Below are 23,583 nucleotides of genomic sequence, written 5' to 3' on the forward strand. Positions count from 1 at the left end.
ATAAAGGCCCAAAAGAAAGATAATGGCTGTGATGGGAATAAAACCTAAAATTCTCAGCTCCTATTCCCTTCAGATAATGCTTCTTACCCATTTAATTAAATTATATCCTAACCTCTACTGCTTTATTGGGAAGCTGCTTATCAGTCCACTGTTTAAGCTTGATGTCCACTGTAGTATTAAAAGTTCCTGAATTCATGGTTTGTGCGGCTGGAAGATAGATGTTTTCAATCACATGAGTTGATACTCTTTCCCATAAAGACTGTTGAAGGATTTCTTCCCTGAAATTAAAAAAATATTCTTTCAAGAACACCAAATCAATATTGAGTTTTTAACAACAGCTTGATTGAATTGCCAGTGGCACATATTTAAGGTTTTGACATGGGTGTACATCTGCGAATCATAGCAATCAAAATGGCAAATATGTTACATCAACCCCCCAAGGTGTAACAACTCAATCTGCCGTCACTATGATTAATTTGCATTTTCTACAATTTCATATGAATGCAACCACAAAGCATGTACTCAGGTACTTTTTTGTTCCTCTTCTTTCATCCAGCAAAAATGACATAATTATTTTGAAATTCATCGCATTGTTGTGTACATTAATATTTCACTTATTTTTATTGCTTAGTATTCCACTATAAGAATTTGTTTATCCATCCACCTAATGGACTCTTGGGCTGTCTCTAGTTGTTGGCTGTTGTAAATAAAGCTGTTATGGGTGGACATTTATAAATCTTTGCATGGATACATGCTTTTGTTCTTCTTGGATAAATACATAAGAGCAGAATGGCTGGATTACATGGGAACCATATATTTAATTTTTTAAGATACTCTTGGACGGTTTTCCAAATGGTTGCACCATTTTACATTCCTGCTGGCAGAGAACGAAGGTCCTAGACCCTCTACCTTCTTGATGACACTTGCTATGATCAGTATTTACCTTCACCTAATCTAGCAGGTTTATGGTGGGATCTCACTACGGTTTAGCTATCCAATGATGGATAATTCTGAGTCTCTTCTCATGCTCTTATTTGCCTAGAACTCATACATAATTCTTACATTTTTATTGTAAAGTCCAAGACTGAATTTTTTTTGGTGGTACTGATGATTGAGCCCAGGACCTCTGCATTAAGCTACACTGCCAGTCTCCACCCCACCTTTTTTTTATGTTTTGAGACTGGGTCTTGCTGTCACTAAGTTGTTGGGCTCAAATTTGTGATCCTCCTGCTTCCCAGAGTGCTGGGATTACAGGCACATGCCACCACACCTGGTCAGGACTAAAAACTACTTGACAAAACTTTTATAATTTATCAGACAACATCACAAAGCACAGAGATATTATGAGACACTGGTAGATTAAATATTTCAACATTTCATGATTAAGGTAGCAATATATAAAAGATACACAATCAAGTAAAAAATACTGTCTTAAAAGACATCTTTTATCTGGGCATGGTGGTGCACACCTGTAATCCCAGCACTTACTTGAGTGGCTGAGGCAGGAGGACCCCCTCAAGTTCAAGGCCAGTCTGAACTACATAGTGAGACCCCCCCATCTCAAAAAAACCCCCCCAAAACTAAAAAATACAAAAGGATATCTTTTAAAAACAGATCTCTAAGAAAAAGATAACTATAAGAAAAAACTCTTAATTCTTAACGAAATGTTTATTCGGCTTTCTTTGAACTACAGTTTACTGTAACAGAATATTACAGATAAAAACAACCCAAACCAATCTGTAAGACTTATCAGATGGTCAATTTTTTTTTTTTTTTGAGACAGGGTCTTGATATGCAGTTCAGGCTGGGCTTGAACTCATTAGGTACCCCAGGGGATCCTTCTATTTCAGACTCCTGAGTACTGGGATCAGAGGTGTGTGCCACCACACCTGGCTATCAGATGGTCAATCTTAAAAGTAACTTCAGCTGTGCAGGATGCAGCTGCAGTGCTCGGGGTAGCAGAAATGTCCCTGCTGCCCCTAGGCCAACGGCACTCTCTTGGGTGAGCAGAGTCTACAGTGAACCACCCCGTCATGCTTACTAAACAGTCTGTGTAAAACTACGTCCCCTGATCCAAAGCATTTAGCTGCTGGCTTTACCTCACTAACGTGTGGTCTTTTACTGCAACCAGAAAATGACAGAATGTGAGAAGCGGTTTCGTCTCTGAGGTCTGAAGGAATTCCTGACAGTGTGGGAGAATTTAAGAAGCAAGACAGAAGAAAAGGTGCTTGCCAGGGCCTGTGCCTCCAATACAACTTAAACAAATGCAGGCACACTTCTGAGAGGTGAATGGACCAAGATCCAGCCTCTGACAAGCAGGACTCCCCTGTTCTGCCTCAGAACAGACCTGCTGGTATTTCTTCCCAGCAAGTCTGTGGGCCAGGAAGCTGTGCCCCAGACACTCTTCAAGTAAACCGTAACAAAAACCCAGACTGCCCAATCCTAGCAAGCCTGCTGCTTTCCGATCCGTGACAGGAGCTGCTGTCACCTGTCCTCTGCAGCCTCTCCTGCCCTTTCCCCACCAAGCTGCTGTCTGCTTCCCAGACCCCGACTGCTCTTCTCCATTGCAGTGTTTGTTCACTGTGCCCCGAAGATCTGGGTCATGACGAGGAAACCATCTTACATTCTCAGTCTTTCCCTGGCCTTTGTACCTTCGGATTCTCCGGCTCTCTCGAGGACAGCGACTATCCTGCAGCTCTGGGAAGTGGAAGCTGTGCAGTAGCTGAAAGTGCTTCAGAGTTAAGAAGTGGAAGCCGCATCCTCCTCACTGCACCATCTCTCTGAGGGTTATCAGTTCTCCACTTCTGGTCAGAACTTCCCCACTGTGCGGCCACCCGCTTGGTTGTATCTCACTGGTGCCGTCCTGCTTGTTGCTGTCATCTACCAACTCCCCACCACATGCTCTGAGTGTGTGCAGACTCACACGTTGCTGCTATCATCCAGGGGCAACATACAGGACGACACAGAATGCAGATACACCTAACACTGTAGTTGTATTATCTATCTGTTTTATCCCCAAGAACTTTACCTACACTCCATTTTAATGAAAAAAAAATCTTTTCAAAATGAATTTTTTTCATTTAAAGGAGAGCACTTACTTAATTTCAACCAGTCAGAAAAAGTAGTATGCCTCTGTAATTCCTCTTTAGGAGACAACCACTTTCCAGTTTATCATTAAAACATATAATGCCTACATAAGTGTTTACATGGGTGTGCACATTTATACAAGTGGACCATATTATTCATATTGTTTTATAAATGCTTTTTTAACCTACAAGTATATTGTACATAGCTTTCCATGTCAATATCCACATTTTCAATGGCTACATAGTAATTTACTCTATCAGTAAACAAATTCTACGTAACTCCAAATAGAAAACATGAATCGTCCTATTTATAAACAAAACTATAGTGAAAATTTTAAGTTTATCTTTGCCAAATATACCTTTGTTCCCATATATTCCTAGCAATGCAGTTTATTCACTGTTTATGAACTTGATCTACACATTCAATTACAAAATCCTGTTAGTTCTATTTTTTAGGTGGCTTCTCAAATATCTCAAAAAATTGCCTCCTTTTCAGCTGCATTCTGGCCATCATCATCTCTACTGCAGCATTCAACTGGCTCCTTGCTTAGTACTCACCAGTATTCCCGTCTCCCTGTCACAATGATCTGTATTAAATGCAAACCTTACCTAAACCTCTTCATGCTCGTGGACAAATTCTGAATGTCACTTGTAAGACTTAATCATCTTGCTTACTGTTTTACTCCTTCCTGCCTCTTAGATCCATCTATGCAAAACCCATGGGACACAGCTGCCCATGTCATCTTTCTTGCTCTGACCTCTTGGCCTTTGCAACATCCCCTCTGCCTTTACCTCACACCAATTCACCCTTTAAATCTCAAGATTATGATACTAAAAATCATCTGATTCCTCAAATTTGAGTTACAACATTCAACTGTGTCCCTTTTTCCCTCATTCTGATAAACTAAATCAAAATAAACAATATTTTCACAATTACATGCATATGATAATACCATTTAAAAAATTTAGAGTGGATTTCTATGAAGCCAACCAGCTAGTCTATGAGAAAAGATGTATTTAGATTGATGGTCACGTAATGTTAATGATACACCAGTATCTCCTGCTTACATCAGTAGTCAATTCTTGACAATCAGGTACACTGTGAAAATGCTGACTGTATTTACCACTATCATGCTTTATTGTCAAATCTAAACCCTAGTAACTTTCTTAAAACCAAACTAAAGTATAGGAGAATGTGTACAGATATGTAACAAATTGTCAAGTTAGAACCTCAAGTGCTTACAACACTGCTTCCTGGTGCCAAATGGAGATTAAACACCCTGTGACCTACACATCTCAGGCAGGTATCCTAAAATATCACATACGGCATCATGCAGCAAAAAGACACCAATTAGGGCAACACCAACCATGTCACCAAAATGAAATGTGTTTATTATAATGCAGTTAAATTCAATGTGGTAAGAACAGTTAGGTCTTGCTAGTCTGATCTGTGTATTAAGCTCTGGAGTTAGGGAAAAAAATGATGAAAAGAAGACAGAGAATCATCTGCTCTGTGGCACTCAGAACTTATTCTCCAGCAGCCAGGCATCCCGGTTCTCCCTCTGCCTTTTCAACGGGCTTTTATTCCTTTACGATCCCCTTAGGCCAGTGGTGGTGAACCTAACACACACATGTTGTGGTGTTTTTCACTTGAGACAAAAGATGTTAATGTGTGAGTTGTTTTTCCTAAACAGGTATAATTCCAGTGTTGGCACTTAGCAAAAAATGAGTGGGTTTCAGGTTGTAGTCTGGCACTTGATCTCTAAAACGGTTGTCATCACTGCCTTAGACCTTGCATGTTAGATACATGACATTCATGCCCTAGGCTGGCTTCAGTGTAGGTATAATTTGATTTTAGGGCTACTCTGTCCAAAAAAACCTAACTTTTCCATTTGATGATGTCAGAAATTAATCTACAGAAGTATCACATTTTTCCTATCAAAAACAGCATTAAATGTTTTAATCATTTTTGATGTCTTACAACTCATATAACCTAAAAAGGTAACTGCCAGAGACTCCTGCAGTAAGTCTCCAGTCCCACCTGCCCAGTGTACAACAAAAAGTTGAAGAAAAACTTAAGACAGAGTTAAAGAGAAAGTGTGAACTGGGATGGCCAATGCTCCTTTGGCAAAAGGCACTGGCCTATCTTCCAACAAATTTTATTATTCATCAATTAGGGTAAAAGATGCATGTATAGATGTGCAGTACGTGCAATCTCCATGGAAACCAATGCAGTTAAGGCTTTAAAGAGAAGAGTCAAAGCATTTTCAAATTAGAAGCAAGATAGACAAAATATATGGTTGTAATTAGAACATTGTCCTTCTAATCTGAAGGTTTTAGTTATGGGAACGGAATTTGGGTTCGAGTTACTCTGACCCTGGCATGTAAGTTTCAGCCAGACTCACTTCTACAAACAAGCCAATTGTGGGATTAACTCTTTACAGCCTGCCTTAGGCATAATCAGTATTATAGTCCTCTGCAGGCAACTGGTATTATAGTCTCTCTCTCTCCACGCACAGGCACAGGCACACACACACACACACACACACACACACACACACACACACACCCCTAGTTATCTGTATATGTCTTACAACTTCCAAACCTAACTGACTTACACATCTCTTCTTTTAGATAAGGAGATTAAAAACGAGCAAATCCTGCCTCCTTGAAGACAGAGGAGGGATCACCACTGTCCTCACTGAGGAAGAAACAACGCCGACATCAGGAAACTATGGAGAATAAATTCAAACTTAAGGACCAGGCCCTTGTGTCTTGAGTCAGTGGTGACAACCTTTAACTGAGCAAATACAAACGGTACTGAAAACAGTTACCATGAGTGGTGGTAAGTACAGGTCTGCTTCAAGACTAGTAAGTTCTTTAAAACACAGACTTCATTAGCAAGATAGTTTAGGCATGGGAATTTATTAAAATATAACCACAAAAACTTCAAAACTATACACCGCACACTGGCAGTACATATAGTCTATTTGCTGCACTCCAACATATTTAAAGAAGCTAAGATTTCTATAAAACCTAAGTAGAAATTGACAGTTTGACTCACACGAGAGAGACGCACATGAGAATTTTTCAAAAGGATGCATTCACTTGTCATTTAAAAAAAAAAATCTTAAATAGAATTCAATTCAAAATGTAATTTGTGGGCTGGGGATTTAGCTCAGTGGTTCTGGTGCCTGCCTTGCCAAGTGCAAGGTCCTGAGTTTGATCCCTGGTACCAAAAAAAAAAAAAATTAACAGAAAGCATCAACTATTCTTACTCAAAATGAGAACCTGGAAATATATATGCTCTTTTATGAACCAATTTTCTGTTTTGTTCTCTATGATTCATCTAACAACAATCATTGTCCCAATAGAAAGTACAATTTTATGAAACTTCTACTGAAATAATTTTACAGAAATCACGATTACACAATAAGTATAAGGTAAAGAAAAGACAAAGATGAATACAGATGTAAAAAGAACACAAATAAAGTTATTGTCATGGTTTAGATCTAAAGGGGCCCACAAAGCCTCCTGTGTTTAGAAGGTGATTTAATTATGAAGTCCGCGGTACCTAACTCACTGGTAGGAGGTGGGCCGGACAGAGGTGTGTGACCTGGAAGGTGCGTCTCCCTCACTGCTCTGCCTTCTCTCGGCTCCCTGGCTGCCATGATGTGAGCAGCTCTCCCCACGGGAGACTTTCCACCACACCACTTCTGCATTTAAGCCTGCCAACCATGGACTGACACTTCTGAACCTGTGAGACAAAGTAAGCCTCTATTCCTTTAGGCTGTGGGTGTTGGGTACTGTGTCCCAGCAACAAGAGAGACACAAGATGGCAATCTTCCCAATTGCTACAACAGCAGTTATTTTGTAAATAGATATACTTTTAGCTTTTGTCTACTTTGAGGGTTGACCCAAGGCAAAAATAAATCAGTTTCATCAATTTAAGTTTTAGTATTTCATTATAATTCATATAGTAAAGCAGCTGAGACAGGGACTAACAGCAAAGTCAAATACTCACCAATGTTTTGGTGTAACCTGGCTCAGACTGATAACTTCATCAAGAATCTCATTTTTAGCTTTTTCAAACAGTTCATTCTAGGCAATATAGATAGAAGGAAGTAAGATTTTCATAAGAAAATGGAAGTAAATTTGCTCTATCATGATTTTAAGAGGTAACCAGAAGGAAATCTTTAACAGGCTGATGAGCTAATTACAGCTTTGAACATGCAGGATGTACAAAAATGCTCTTCTATTTTAATCTCTCTTTTAGGAATATCATTGTCCAGATAAAGTAAAAGAAACTGATACAAATGTCCACCTTCCTCAATTCTGAATGTTGTTTTTCACATAGCATTTGTTAACACAAGATTTCCACATAAGAAATGTTATGTGAAAGTAGTGGACACATAACAATTTAGTCTACTAGTAACAGTAAATTAATTCTGTGTTTTATAGCTAAATGGCATTTCAAAATCAAGAAAGAGCAATATTTAGTTCCCACTAAATTAAGGGAACATTTCTGCAAAGTAAATGCTGAAAAGATAATGCATAATTTAAAAAATAAGTTATAGAAATACATTAATCCTATGATCTTTAAAGAATATTCTTTACCTGCTTAGAATACATTTTAAACACTACTTTTGACAGCTTTTGATTCCTAGTTGTTTTAAAATATTATGTAATAAACAATTTAAATTACTGTAGAGATAAATGTTCCTGAATAGTTCTGGTCAATGCCAAAGCAATTTTAACTTAACATATTTCTCTCATCCACATCAATTTTATTAGAACACAGTAAATTAAGACACACACAAAATATATGAGGTACTCAAATATTACCCGGTCAAGTTCTCGCAGACGAGGATAGTTATTCTTCCACTCAGTTTCAAGGTTAAAACGCGTTGCTGAGGAAGAAGAAAAATGTTCAGGTTTGATGGTTCTTTCTTTCCAGATATCACGGTCAATGGCTATCTTGCCTATCTTCTGTATTAACTGGATTTCTGAGAGTGCTCCTACAAATTCTTAGTACTCTACGCTCTCAAAATCTCAGAATTTCCTCATCACAAAAGGTAGTCTTGATTCAAGCTTCTCCAGTTTCACTTCACGAATGCACAGCTGCAGCAGTCTGGCAGGAGTAAGCATGAGGAATGGACTATGGAGACATATGACTAAGATCAACTCTATCTGCTGTGTGACCCTGGTTGTGTAAGTTACTTTGCACCCATTTTCTCTTCCGAAAAACAGGAATAAAGTAATACAAGGCTGCTGAGGTTATAGTGGGATCAGTAAGTAAACTTTCCAGATGGGAAAAGGAGAGAGGGTGTGTTCCCCTCAGAGACACCGTGGAAGGAAAGGCCCGGCTGTCCGGTGTGGGGAGCTGTTGGGGAAGAGCGTGACACAGCTGAGGCACAGGGGCTGCTTCCCAAGATGCTCCCTCTAATCTCCCTGAAAAAGGAGCCCATGCTCGCTATAGTTTATTAAGCTGTACTGCAAACAGCACTGCAAACTTTCTGATCTGAACTCTGCAAAGTGCTCCCAGCAATGATCCCTCTGAAAGGGAAAATCCTGTTCTTGTTTAATGGAAGGTTTTCCCTTTTCCATTTTCTACATATTGTCTACTAGTAAATCAAATCCTAAGCAACTGTTAAAGGGAGTGAAAAATCTGCATAATAAAGATTTCCAGCTAATAAAATGTCTAAATTTGTTTGTTTATTTTAAAACTTCAACTTACCCTTGAAACTATCAGCCTGTTGTTCAACTGACTCTCGTACCATTTTCCAAAAGCAGTCTGATACAGCAAGGCTTAAGTTTCTTGTCGTCACTTGGTGTGCCTTTAGCATACTGGTTCTAAAATATATAAATAAAATATAAAATATATTTTATAATATATAAAATAAAATATAATATAAAATATATAGAAGTGACAAAGGGACAGTAACACTACCAAGTTTGAGAGTGCATTTGTGATGAGAACAGTTACTTACACCTTTTGTACCAACACTGCACAGTGAAATGTTCTGTGATGAAGAGAATGTTCCATGTCTGAGCTGTCTAATAACTTAACTGCTAGCCACGTGGGGATACTGAGCCCTTGAAATGCGTGGCTGCTATGACTGAGGAAATGAATTTAAAATTTTACTGAATATTAACTATCTTAAAGTTTAATTACCATACAGGACTCGTGACTATAATATAAGATTGTACAGTTCTATAGGCTTGTCCGTTTCTTCCCAATACATAATTCTCCCAACTATATTTGCAAGATCCATCTTGATTTACGATACTAATCTACAGATAAATATTCTTTTCTATTTCCAGAGATGTTCCACATAAAAAATTTTAGTGTAATTCAGTTGCCCTTTTGGCTCTTCCTTTTTGCTTTTTGGTTAATGCCTTATTTTCTGTCAATTTCTATCAATATCGATCCAGGGATATTCCTTTGACACCCCTTATTTCAACTTTCCCTGATACTGTAAGAAATGTACAGACATATTTTTAAAATAAAATAAAATTTAATTTTAAAAATTAATTAATTTTATTAAAAGTCACTTTTTAAGTAAGTGCATGCTATCCCCCCATGCTCACATGTCTGGGGGAGTTTATCTTACCTGCATGGTGCATGTGTGTTAGCTGAAAAGCATCTTAGACCTACTTATTAAACACAGAGCACTATGTAATATTAAACTAACGGTTACAAAACATGAACTTTTAAGTGAACACAGTTCAATTTAAGATACTGTCTCCCTGTAAAAATCTTTAAATATTTTAACAAGATACCTACTTTAGGAGTTTTGAATTCTGAAAAAATTCCTCCTCGTATTCTCTTATAGCTTCAATGCTTTCAGAGCTGTTTCCTATGGAAAGACAGCAACAAAATTTTCACCAAGAAAATGTATTGTCTTAGAGCAAAACAAAAACAAAAAACTCAAACCTAAATTATAATAACCCATCTTTCATACCTTTTCCTGTTACAACAGCAAAATAACCTAGAGCCTTCATTGGAAATAGTTTTCCTTCAATTATCTGTTGAATCTATTTTAAACAATGGGAAAAATAAATGTGAGATATAGGCTTATGTAAGTTTTAAAGTAGAATACATTATTCAGAAAGTAAAATAACTTAAGAACATTACGCATATATACTTATCAAAATATATAAACCTAGGCAAAAGCATTAAGATACATTTCAGTTCCTATTTGAGGAAAAATAAATACATTTAATTTTACTAGACTGAAGATGTCTTGTTAAGATACATGCACCAAAATGAAAGCCTGGAATGAGTAGTGCTTTGGAGTCAGATAGACCACAGTCCCGACACTTGCTCTGCCACTCATTAGCTATAGGACCTGAAGCAACTTAATTTTTACCAAAAGGCTGGTGAGACCATGAGATGGTATGATACTCAGCACAGTGCCAGCCATGGAGAAACACTCAGTAAAGGTCAGCTTTTATTATTATTTCCCCATAATTTCTTCAAGTATCTAAATTCTTTTTTTTTTTTGGTACCAGGGATGGAACTCAGGACCTTGTGCTTGTGAGGCAGGTGTGGTGCCACTGAGCTAAATCCCTAGACCTCAAATATCTAAATTCTAACCAAGCTGGATTGACTTTTCTTATTCCTTCTCCTTCCTTCTTCTCCATTTCTTGTTTTAATATTTGGACCCACTGGTTCTCAATTTCTTTAGGGTTAAAATTCTTTTTCTGAGTATGCAAAAAAACAGACTCTGTACTCAGAAAAAGTGCTGATTTGCAGAGATCTATATTCGTCTATGTACAGTACACAGATTTCTACCCTCTGAGACACATTCAGATAAATCCTGGAGTATGAATCCCTCCTTTAAGACAAGTTACCACCCACGTGAATGCTGAATCTTTGATAGAAAAAGCTTGAAATTAGCTTCAACTGCATTTCAAATGAAATTCAAACTGACTGTCCCAGAGAAAAAGGAGAAAGCAATGAAAGAAATGGAGAGAAATGGAGCCCACAAAAATTATTTCACTTCTCTCTTCTTTACTTCAGGACTAATAATACTCCTACAGCAGCCCTTACCCTTAAAACAAGGCCTAGCAGAGGTCATGGAGGCCAGAAGAAAAGTGTTAACTCAGCAGCAGGCCTGAGACTCCTTAAAAAGGCCTGCCTGCCTTGCCTAGCATCTGGGAACTTAACTGGAAAACAATCGCCTACACTGACATAAAACTTTCCCTAAATAACAGTGGCTCATTGAGTAAGCAATGTGTTTGGTGCTGAACATGGGTTTTCTTTTGGGAGTCTGGAATTTGGGTATAATATGACGCTGACCTAACCAGCTTCTGCTAAAGCCTCAGGTGCTGAGTCTCGGTGTACACTTGTTGCTGGAGGGATGAGACTGCCTGTGTGATTCTACGGGAACAACACTCCTGGAAACTTGAGCTGCTTGCCTGCAGACTCCATCTCATACACATTTTCTTTTGTGATTCAGCTTCATACCCTTTTGATGCAATAAATCTCAGGTGTACATATGACTATGTGAGTCCTGTGAGTCTTTCTAGAGCACGTGTGTTCAATCTGTGGTCTATGGGTTGAACACACTTGTGTTATAATAAAAAAATATTTTTTAAAAAGAAGTTTTGTTCCTTACATACATTAACCATATTATTTTTTTGAGGCCCAGGACAATTCCTCTTCACTGGGTAAGCATGACCCAGATAAGCCAGGTGCGTCCAACCCGCAGGTAATCAGTGAACCTAGGCTGGCCTGTCTGGGACACCTCTGACACAGACACAGTCCCAGAACGTGTAAGTGGGAAAGAGACCTACACAGCAGCAGTGGGGATGGGCACCTCATGTCTGAAGCTGTTCTATGGGAGGTAACAACATGATAAACTAACAGCTGACAGCCATTATGTATACAACACTTGTGCCAAGCATCATTCCAACCAATTTACAATATTTATTTATCCCATTAAACCTTTACAACCTATGAGATAGTACCACTAATATCTCCATTTCCACCAGACGAAAAAGTCTATAGTACTGAAAAGTTAAACAATCGACCCAAGATTATATAGCTAGCAAATGGTAGGGCCAGGAGTTGAAATTAAACAATCTGGCTATAGATTCTATCCCTTAACCATCACCTTAGGCCTTTACAATTAAGTAAAGAGCATGTTTTAACAAGACTTGCACCCTAATAAGACTTACATGCAATACTACCTTGTAATAAAACTCCTTCCTAAAGGAGCAGAAAAATTGAAAGTTGCTAAAGAATTTCAGTGACATAATTATAAAAATACAGATAGAGAACAGTGAATACTATGTATAGAATTCACAGAATTTCAGAAATGAATGACCTTAGATCTAATCTAGCCAGCTAGATTAATGAGTTGTACCCTGGACTGACTAAATTCAGAAAAGTGACTAGGTTTGCCCAAGAACACAGAGCCGGTTGGGGGAACATGGATAAAAATGCTGGGGCCTGACTCCCAATGCAATGTCTTCTGTACTATAACAATCTGTTATATTGTCTTGATAAATTAAGGAATGAAGCCATACTAGCATTATTTTGTATACATCAACTAAAGGAAGACAGGAAGAAAGAAGAAAGAAAAACAAATGAAGTCAATGACTATATATCAGCATATGCACTTATTATTTTTTACATAACCAATCCCTATCAGAGCTGGAGCTTGCACAAAGAGTCTGTTCTCATAATAAAGAACTTGCGCTTACCCTGCTTGGGCTAGCTACATTTTTTTCTGCCAAGTCCACTTTGGTCAAAACAAATATGGTCCTTCTTCCATGCGGATCCATTTGACTGACCAAGTCTGTAACAATACTACGTTCAGCATCCACAGATCCATCTGAAAAAACAATTGAAAGATGAAACTGTAATAATTGCAAAGAGATTTTTAAAACTCAGTATAAGCTATACCTATGTCTATATCATAGAAATAAACATTTTATTAATATATTCACTTTTTTATGAAAGAAAATACCAGTCAATAAAAATTTCTATGATGCCAAAGGGGAAAATTATTAAAATAACCCCAACTTCAATTCTATTTATTGTACTTATAAAATGAACATGCAAAAAGGTAAAAACACTTGTCTTGTATGTCTATGTAACAAGCACTTTTTAGAACAAAGCTTGGAAAGCATATCAGGGTATCTAAAATCTTTTGCCACAATTTACCTTGAATACAGAGTATGATGGCATTAGGGTTCTGCATGTAAGCTTTGCTGATGCTGAAAATAGTCTCCTTAGTGTCAGGAGCCATGCCTGATGTCACAGTCTTGAAGAAAAAGATTTTAAATGTCATTACAAGTGTTTTCCACAATAGAAATAAAATGAAATTCATGTTTTGTATATACTTACATTAATCACACCTGGTAAATCAACTAGCACCATTCTCTGTAGTCCAGGGCCTTTTACATTTAATGATATGGTCTATTCAGGAAGAAAAAAATACATTTTGGGGGGAGTGTGCTAAAAAAAATTTTTGGTGATATACATTCTGAAAATTCCTTCTCTCTCCATTCAGATATGGCACTCAGAAAAAACTTATTCTTTTTTTGATTCTAAAATAATTATTCTAGAAAATCATGCATAAAATGATACATTATTTAAAAAAACTGTGTATCTTGGAACAGCTGTAATCTAAACATTAATATCAATCCCATGACTTATTTGAAACTATAAACACTGCATTCCCATGACATACTGTTGAAATGAACTGCAGCCCTTACCTCCGGGCTAACAGTATAACCTTCTTTCACATTTTTCCTCATTCGGAGTTCTATTTCATGTCTTAATGCTGCAAGCTGTTATTGAAAAACAACAAAATCGTAGAAAACCTTAGTTTGGAAACATTTCATTTAGTTGTCCTATAAACTCACAGGGATTATAATGTTACACATATAAATCCTAGACAAATACTACTTACATCCTCCTCTTTGGTAAGATCAAACTCCCGGGAACTATCTTTAAACAAGGCCACATGGTGAGGACCTTCACTCAGAGTCACCTGAAATTAACAAACAACTGAGATGTAATGACACATTTACAATTAGTATTGATCTGCACAGCACCAACGAGGCCTAGGCCCGGCCACTGCCTCACACAGATCTAAGAGACCCTCACGCTGCACTTCAAGAGCATCCCCTAGAGCTGTCAGCATGGTACTTCTGGAATTTTCATGCATCCATCATACATGCTGTGATTTCCCAACAAGACTATTGGCTATTTTATATCTTTGAGACCAAAAATTCTGCCGTTCTGTTTCCCTAGACTATGCTATGTACAGCCTCAAGCACAAAATCATTACTCTAAAACTTGAAATACGAAAGAAAATTTTGCACTTAACTTCAAGAGTATATTCAGCTAGGGGACAATTTATAATACAGCATCTATAAATACACACACTACCTGTCCAGTATCGTAGATGGGAACCATTGTGTTGACTGCCCTTATTTTAGAGCTCACAGATATAAGGAGAAATACACATAGAACTAACAGAACCACGTGGCAAAACCTCGTGTGCTGCAGCAGAGAACAGTATGGTAAAAGGAGCTATGGCAGGCTTCCTCCAATGGGTGGCATTTGGGCAAGGATATTTAACAAAATATACTGACAGTGGTTTCATGAGAACTCCCAAATTTTCCATTCCTTAATTTTTTAATTATAACTTTTCAAACTTCTCTGTAAGTATACTATTTTACTTTAAAAATACAATTCCTTCCACTGAGATCAGCTAAGCTGGCTAGATAAATCAACAAAAACAGCTGTTGAAAGCAACCATGACAGCCTGGACTAAGTGGCCAGAATCTCAAAGGATTTGGGGGATTGTCCTGCAGTAATTTTCCATCAGAACATTTGGGGGTTTGTGGCATAGGGCAGATACCCAAGGGAAAGCTTAAAATCTCCTTGAGTTGAATAAACCAAAACAAGAATTCAGGTTTATGAAGCTGCTATGACTTAAGGTACCAAAATCCCAGAGAAAAATGAACTGCAGAAGTGAACCTCCAAAACTAAGCTCTACATCCTGTGCATCATTTTCCTTTAATTCCTTCAGTGTTAATATTAAGAAACCAGCAGAAAGCAACTGCTAGAGGTTAAAATGCCTGGTCAGTATTTTGCCAATTTCAGTGTTTTGGGGAGACAAAAATATGAAAATCAGGGTCTACTGAAGAGGAGAAGCCCTGGGAATGATGAGAAGACTACTGGCCAGATGGACAGAGACTAGGCTTGTCTTCAAGGAAATCTGACCATACCTATCTTCCTGCCAGAACAAGGTTCACTGTCTTGATGTATCACCCATACCCTCTGCAATGTGAAAGGCAGGTTTCCAAGGCTTTTGCAGTGGGTTAATGAGCATAAGAGGCTCAGGTTCACTTTGGGATTTTTTTCTTCCCTGAGTCAACAGCACCCCAAATCCTTAACAATAGTAAAGTGGATAGGTAAAGCATGGTACATTCATTCAATACCAGAGGAATGAAGGAGCCAGGGTCATACTACATGGTGCAATTCATAGACCCCCAAAAGTACACTCTGTTTGAATACTAGATTCCCCAACACTCACTGCTGCACTTAACAGACTTCACTTCCTGAAGATTTTCACACCAGTCTCACTGTCTCATTTTCTACCACTATTCTGGCTGTAATTCTTGGTAATTTCAATTTCCTAATTCTTTAATTACTCTGTAACAACCCCCATCACCTGGATATATAGAAAAAAATCTCTAAAAAACAAAAAACCCAACCACACAGATTCACTTTAAATTTATGTCCACAGACCTTAATGCAGACTGCAGTCCAACTCAGCAATCCTCACATCACTTGACTTCATCAATTCACTCCTAGAGTCACCATAATCTCTAGAAAAAACTGCACGTTTCCCTCCTGCCTCAATCCTCAACCCCTTTTCCTTTCTCTGTACTTAACAGGCCGTACTTTGGCTTCTTGTCTCACAGGAGTAGAAGCAGTCAGAAATCTCTCCTCTTCCACTTCCTTGTCTCTGCTGGGAGGCTGAAGGGTTGCTTCTGTCTCCACCCTCTTCATATGCCAGCTGCACTGACCTCACCGATCACTTCCTCCACAATGCTTTCTTTACCTGTCTCCTAGCACACCGTGCAGCTCTGGTTCTCCACCTATGGCCCTGGCTGGCCCCTCACATGTTCTTCTGTTGTTTCTTCTTCCTTCAACTTCATGATGTTGGGAGTGCACAGGGTGCAATTCTGGTTCTGGGTCTTCTCTAACTCACCCACTGCCTTGAAGATCTTATCCAGCAAGATCATGGCTCTAACTACTATCATTAAATTTATGTCTGCAGCCCAGATATATTTCCATTCTTTAATTTGTTTATGCTCAAAGCCTCTTTGATTACACATACTCTTTTTGTCCATGTCAAATGTGGAAGGAAATCCCTGCAATCCTACTTTTGAAAGAGATCCAGAATCCACTTCTTACTGCCTTCACTACGACTTCCCTGGTACAAGTATCATCTGGATGATGTAACAGCCTCCCACTTGGTCCGTGATTCTATTTTACCTGCATCTGGTTTCAACACGACAACCAGAGCCATTTAAAAGGCAGAGTTACTCTGCTCAAAACTCTACTCCCATTTTACTCAAAATAAAAACTAATCTGTAAAATGGCCTTTGAGGTGCTAAAATCTGCCTCTCCTTGCCATCCATGACCCCTCTGACCTCATCACTGACAACTCTTCTTTCTTGGTCCTGTGACACTGGCCTCTACACCATTCCTTGAACAAGACAGCCCTCACCCACCTCAGGGGCTGCATACTAGCCGAGCACTCTGCTTGGGACGTGACTGGACTAGGAAGCAACAGAATGCCTTCCTTTACTCTCTGCAAGTCTTGGTTTAAATCCCACCTTCTCAATGCATCCACCAGCAAGCACTCTTATCACCCCTGCTCCACTTGCCGGGCTCCAAGTTTTTGTTCTTTACAACGTGCCCAATACTGATCATCTTCCAACAAAATATAGTTATTTATTCTGTTTGTTGTCTGTCTCCCTCTTCTATATCCTCTATTATGGCAAGGTTGTTGTGTGTTTGCCAACACATTGCTGAGAACAGTGCTGGCACATGTTAAGAGCTCTGTAGGTGTTTAACGGAAGACTCTACGGGTGTTTACTTTCTCTGGGGACCATGGATGACCTGCTAGTGCTTCAATGTTTAGAATTTTTAGGTCTTCTTTGTTCAATTTTGGTAATTCATATGTATCTAGGAATCTGTCCATTTCTTCAGTGTTTTCCATCTTATTGGCATATAGGTTCTGGAGGTAGGTATTGATGATCATCTGGATTTCTGCTGGGTCTGTTGTAATTTCACCCTTTTCATTCCTAATTGCATGGATTTGAGCCTTTTCTTTCCTTTTTCTGGTAAGATTGGCTAAGGGTTTGTCAATTTCGTTGATTCTTTTGAAGAATCAACTCTTGGCTTCATTGATTTTTTTGTATCATTCTCTTAGTCTCCATTGCACTGATTTCTCCTCTGATCTTTATCATTTCCTCCCTTGTATGAGCTTTGGGGTTGTCCTGTTCTTCTTTTTCTAGAAGTGTGAGGTTCAGCATCAGGTTGTTTAATTGGGCTCGTTCTGTTTTCCTAGTATGTGTATTCACTGCTATGAATTTCCCTTGTAAGACTGCTTTCACTGTGTCCCATAGATTCTGATATGTTGTATTGTCATTGTCATTTAATTGAAGGAACTGTCTGATTTCTTCTTTAATTTCCTCTGTGACCCATTGGTTATTCAGAAGTGTGTTGTTCAATTTCCAAGTGTTTATGAAATTTTTCCAGTTTCTTTTGCTATGGATCTCCAATTTCATCGCACTATGGTCTGATAATATACAGGGGATAACTTCAATTCCTTTGAACGTATTTAAACATGTTCAATGTGTGAGTATGTGGTCTATTTTGGAGAATGACCCATGTGGAGCTGAGAAGAATGTGTATTCTGATTTTGTGGGGTGGAAGACTCTGTAAACATCTGTTAAGTTCATTTGTTCAAGAGTTTGAGTTCTAGTATTTCATTACTTATTTTTTGTCTAGTTGATCTATCTATTTGTGACAGTGGGGTGTTGAGGTCCCCCACTACAATTGTATTAGTGCATATATGACTTTTCATGTCCGTTAGTATTTGTTTTATATAGTTGGGTGCACTAGTGTTTGGTGCATAGATATTTATGACTGTCAACTCTTCCTCTTGGATTCTTCCCTTTACAAGGATGTAGTGTCCTTCTTTGTCTCTCTTAATCAGTGTTGGTTTGAAATCTACTTGATCTGCAAAGAGGATAGCTACTCCTGCTTTTTTTCAGGTTCCCATCGCATGGAGTATTGTTTTCCACCCTTTAACTTTCAGTCTATGAGTTTCATTTTGAATGAAGTATGTTTCTCGTATGCAGCATATTGTTGGATTCTGCTTCTTGACCCATTCTGCCAGTCTATTTCTTTTGATTGGTGAATTAAGACCATTAACATTGATGGGTATAACTGAAACGTATTGACTTGTCATTGCCATGACTTTTTCTTTTTGTTGGGTTCTCCCCCTTTACATTTAATTTCTTGTTGTGCCAGATGGGTTCACTCTGCTTTGCTTCCTGGGGTTTTGATCCTCAATGTCTGTTCCTAGGATATTGTGTAAAATTTTTTGGAGTGCTGGTTTGGTATTCACAAAGTTCCTAAGGTGCTCTTTGTCATGAAAGTATCTTATTTCTCCATCCATTTTGAAAGATAGTTTTGCAGGGTACATCAATCTGGGTTGGAGGCTGTTTTCTTTTAGGGCTTGGAATATGTCACTCCAAGCTCTTCTTGCCTTGATGGTTTGTGTTGAGAAGTCTGCTGTGATTCTGATGGGCTTTCCTTTATATGTGATTTGTTTCTTTTCTCTCACTGCTTGTAGAACTTTGTTCTTCTGTTCAGTTTCTGGAATCTTAACAATTATATGCCTATGTGTAGATTTTTTTTGATCAAGGCTATTTGGAGTCCTATATGCCTCACTTATCTGTATGTCAAGTTCTTTTCCCCTGCTTGGGAAGTTTTCTGCCATTACTTCTGTAAAGAGGTTTTTTTATGTTATCTGCACTCTCTCCTGTTTCTTCTTTGACTCCAGTCAGTCTTATGTTATTCTTCTTTGCATCATCTAGCAGCTGCTGGATTGATATCTCACGTTCCCCTATAATTTTGATGCAATTTTTCTTTTCCTGGTCACTAATTGCAATCTTATCTTCTATATCTGAAGTTCTGTCCTCACATTGGCTCATTCTGCTGTGTAGACTTTCAATGGAGTTTTTCACGTCCTGGAAATCTATTTGCATCTGTTTTATGGATTCCATTTGTTTCCTATGTTAGGATTCCATCATGTTCCTCAGCTCCTCTCTAGATTTATTAATCATGTCTTGCACTAGGAGCACAATTTCTCCTGTTATCTGAGAAATTATTTCTGATTTCATTTTTTCCAGATCGCCTTTTGTTGACAGTTCAGTGGGTACAGGTGGTTGAGTATCAGAGTGTTCCATCTCATTTCCTTTTGGGGTTGCTGTAGGTGATATGGACGTCTGGTTTTGAGACTTATTTATGTGTTTTCTCATTTCGACTGGGGGGGCAGGGAGGTGCTGTTGGAGCCCACGTGGCTCACCTCCTCTGAGCTGGGAGAGGTGGGACAGGGGCCGGGAGCGGCGGTAAGGATGGTGGCCTGGAAGCCCCTTCCTCTGGACCAGGAGCAGTGGGATGGCAGCTCAGAAGCCCCTACCTCTGGGCTGGGAGTGGCGGGACAGATGGTGGCCGGGAAGCCCCTTCCTCTGGGCCGGGAATGGCGGGATGGACTTGCTAGTGCTTCAAGGTATGGACAGCTCAGACAGCAAGTCCTAGCCTCCTTCACCTCATTGTTCTTGCAATGGTTCCTTCTCTCATTCTTTTCCCCTTTACTGTCATTATAATTAGCATGCAACTATGCTGAAAATCATCCCTTGACCCAATATACTTCAGTGCCTACTGCTTTATTTCTTTGCTCTTTTTTAAAGAATAAAACTAGAAAATTATCTTTACTCTCTGACTCCACTTCCAGTATTCTCATTCTCTCCCTCCACCTTTCACATATGTGTCTCAGAGCACAATCTGAGGCCTATCCGAGGCTCAGCACAGCCTGGCCACCCCATGTCTTGCTGTCCTCTCCTAGTACCCTCTCTCTCCACTCCCTCAGCTCCTGCCACAGGTGCTCCTGGCTGTGCTTCCTACAGATTTCCACCCAGGGAGTGCTTCTAGATGCTACAGAAGAGTTCTTTCTTGATGGCCTCTGCTCACCTTCACTGGAGAGCGCGTCATCATCTCCCCAGAGCCTCTGGGGAATATTCGTGCCTGTGCGATCATTTCCAACACGCTCGTTTTCCCAGCACTCTGATCACCAACCACAATGACCTTTCCAAGAAACAAATAATAGTTATTCATATTTTTTGACACCCAATTAAATTTAAATACATTTGGAATACTGCTCTGTGGTTTTAGTGTCTTAAAAGATTTATAGATAAAAATGAGTTCTGAAAAATCCATGAAAAAATGGTTCAAATGGTAGGCACACTGAAAATATAAATAGAAAAAATTAATTGGAACCATTATTTATAGTCAAACTTTTATTTTTTAAAAAGTGTGCTAATTAAACCATTATTTCTAAAATTAGATTAGTAACTTTCCACAAATTTTTTCCATAGCTACTTTACTTTTTACCAACACATTTTGAATTCTAGTAAGATAAATTTCATTCATATGCCTAATTTAATTCTCTGTTAAGGTATTTTAAAATTACAAATATAATAAATTTATAGTGCCACATCTGATAGTCTTCCCTCATAACACACAACTGTAATAAACAGATAAAAGACATTTATATTTACTTATATTTATATGGACCAAAATAAAGAGCCAAATAACACTCCATGGTGAAGACATCACTGGAACACACAAGTAAGATTTTACAGGTAAAAAATGTGTCTGTATCTATGTGTGTGTATATATAAAATGTATATATATATTATATATACATATTGTTTTTGAGAAACTAATTGCTTTTTTTTATGAGCAAGTTCACCATTTGCTACTTTTTCACTTACCCGTGGTAGATGATCTTGTGTATTATAACTTGCATCATAATCAGACAGAACATCAAGAACTTCAGAATACATATCAATCAAAGATTTCTGTAAAAGTTTTTAAAAAAATGATAAAACAATGAAAATATTAAGAAAAAATACAAGTGTGTCAAGAGAAAAAAGTTGATAAATTCAAATTGTCTTTTCATGATCATTATATTGCTTTTTCCAATTACTATACATAGACACATCTTCATGGTAAAAACTGAAACAGGACAGAGTAAAATTCCATTTCTTCTTCAGTTTATCCCGAAGCACAATGATTAAATATAGTGCCTTAATTTAGGGTCTCCCAACCTCTAACTAAATGGTAAGAGAGGGGAGTGACTGACCCTGATGTACACACCAACAGAGGAAAGCCATTAACACCAAGAAGGCCAAATAAGGGGTCAGGTGATCAATTGACAAGGAACCCACCCTTGGCAAATGTGGGGTGTGTGGACAAGGAGAGGTCACAGAGTGTGTGCACGTGAGCGCCGCAGGCTAGAACTGGTGGAACGGTCAACAGGAAGACTGGGAAAGCAGTAAGAGTGATTAAATGGCCCTAGCAGCTGAGCAGGCGACCATGGGACAGCATCAGGGGCAGATGGCCAGGACTGAGCACAGTGCCATAACAAGCCTCAAGTAAAATATCTGTTGAACAAACAAATAAAGAAATAGGCCTGGAAAAAGGGAAACCATCAAACATTTAATAATTAAGGATAAGCCTCCCAGCCTTTCTTATATTTTATTCTGAGAGAGGGTGCTGCCAAGTTGCCCGGGCTGGGCTTGGCTTGGGCTCTTCCTGCCTCACCTCCCAGAGTGCTGGCATGTTAAGTGTGTGGCACCATAGTCAGCTTAACTAAGGACAAGATTTAATGACAAGGTAAAACAACATGACAGCTGAAGGTCCTCTTCGTTTCTTAATACCTAGAAGTAATGAAGTGGTAAGCAACTGCCATTCCATCTACCTCAAAAGAAGCAAAAAAATTTTCATTATTGCATTTTATGAGAGAAAATATCATTTTCTGAGGTAAGTTCTTGGGCATAACTTTCCTCAACTGCTAAGTGCCACTTGTAAATAAAGTACTTGTTGCCTGCTTCATACAGTCATGATTTAGGCTCAAAGCTATTACTGTATGTGGTTAAATTAGGAAACATCTTTGGACCCTGGCTACAGAAAGTAAGTGCCACAATATACTGCTGTCTTGCTATGCTGGAGCAAATCATGTTTATTTATTATGACATTCTGTTTATTTATGAGATTTAAGTTAAAAGAACTGCTTCAATTTAACACAGATGGATTGGCTTGGCAATTAAATTATTAACTGGGCAAGATGGCACACTTATCAATGAGTAATAAGTTACAGTTAAATATCCATTAGACTAACAATTCTACTTTTATAGATGTAGAAGTAAGCCTAAAGATAAACGAGGTATTTCAATTTTAGTATATGTGCTGCTGTAGTGAGCACTAAACTAGGCATTTCAGAAAAATAAATTGAACCTTAAGAAATTACAGATTTATGGACACATTATAAAGCTGCTGACATTAGGCTAGAAATAAAGAATAAAACACTTTACAGTTTCTTAAAGCCTAGTATCAATGTTAAGTGTCAAAGTTCTGAGAGTTAATAAGTTATAATGATAATACCTTAAGTTTTCTATGATGGATGCCTTTGTCATCTTTCTGCAATACTAATTTTCTCAATTCTTTGTTCTCCTTTTCTAAACGTTCCAAGATTCTCTGGTACTTTAACTGCAACAAAATAATGCACATAACCATGTAAGAAAAAGGTGAGTTAAACATTAAGTCTTACTTAAAATCCTCTAAAATTCTTGAGCCACATCACCCAACTTATCTAAAATGAATTATTACTTTAAAAGCTTCTACTAAGAATAGTATGTCATATAAACTGAAATTCATTACAATTTTCTATCGTAATTTAGCATTAATTTGAAAAATTCTTGGCTAGAAATTAAATTATTTAGAAATACTAAAAATGCAAGAATTTAAAGATGTCCTAAGGTACACCTAAGAAGCATTATTTCCTATTATATCAAAATTTTAAACATTTCTTACAGGGTCATTTGACAAAAATTCAAATTATTCCCAAGCCCACATTATTTTGTTTTAAGTAAGACGATATGATATAAAATGATAGAAGCTAGCATGCTGAGCGAGTATTGCACACGCATTAATTCTCTTAGCCTTCACAGAAACCCTATGAGGCACAAATGATACAGATTAGGAACTTAGGGTGAGGGACATCTTTAGCCTGCCCAGCAGTCACCCAACTTGTGTGGCAGAGGAAGAGTTTTAAATGTAGGTCTGTTTTAAGTCAAAGGCTCAAACTTTTCCAAGTTTTGT

General features: G+C 38.2%; 1 protein-coding gene across 14 annotated transcripts in view; it reads right to left on the reverse strand.

Moving 5' to 3' along the window:
- The window catches only part of Opa1 (OPA1 mitochondrial dynamin like GTPase), an 80,952-nt gene that overhangs the window by 33,394 nt on the left and 23,975 nt on the right, over nucleotides 1-23,583 (reverse strand). For all 14 annotated transcript variants that reach the window (XM_087186689.1, XM_087186686.1, XM_087186684.1 and 11 more), the window contains 14 exons: nucleotides 22,867-22,971; nucleotides 21,195-21,281; nucleotides 20,392-20,505; nucleotides 14,015-14,095; nucleotides 13,818-13,892; nucleotides 13,447-13,518; nucleotides 13,264-13,363; nucleotides 12,801-12,931; nucleotides 10,052-10,124; nucleotides 9,874-9,946; nucleotides 8,824-8,939; nucleotides 7,932-7,996; nucleotides 7,111-7,187; nucleotides 113-278 (listed from right to left, as the gene is read on the reverse strand). In XM_087186689.1, the coding sequence (XP_087042815.1) occupies nucleotides 113-278; nucleotides 7,111-7,187; nucleotides 7,932-7,996; nucleotides 8,824-8,939; nucleotides 9,874-9,946; nucleotides 10,052-10,124; nucleotides 12,801-12,931; nucleotides 13,264-13,363; nucleotides 13,447-13,518; nucleotides 13,818-13,892; nucleotides 14,015-14,095; nucleotides 20,392-20,505; nucleotides 21,195-21,281; nucleotides 22,867-22,971 (1,335 nt within the window). The remainder of the gene's footprint in view (nucleotides 1-112; nucleotides 279-7,110; nucleotides 7,188-7,931; nucleotides 7,997-8,823; nucleotides 8,940-9,873; nucleotides 9,947-10,051; nucleotides 10,125-12,800; nucleotides 12,932-13,263; nucleotides 13,364-13,446; nucleotides 13,519-13,817; nucleotides 13,893-14,014; nucleotides 14,096-20,391; nucleotides 20,506-21,194; nucleotides 21,282-22,866; nucleotides 22,972-23,583) is intronic.

Source organism: Heterocephalus glaber, unplaced genomic scaffold (assembly GCF_053883595.1).
Source record: "Heterocephalus glaber isolate CG9 unplaced genomic scaffold, H.glaber_assembly_v1.0 deba00001504, whole genome shotgun sequence".
Classification (NCBI taxonomy): Eukaryota; Metazoa; Chordata; class Mammalia; order Rodentia; family Bathyergidae; genus Heterocephalus; species Heterocephalus glaber.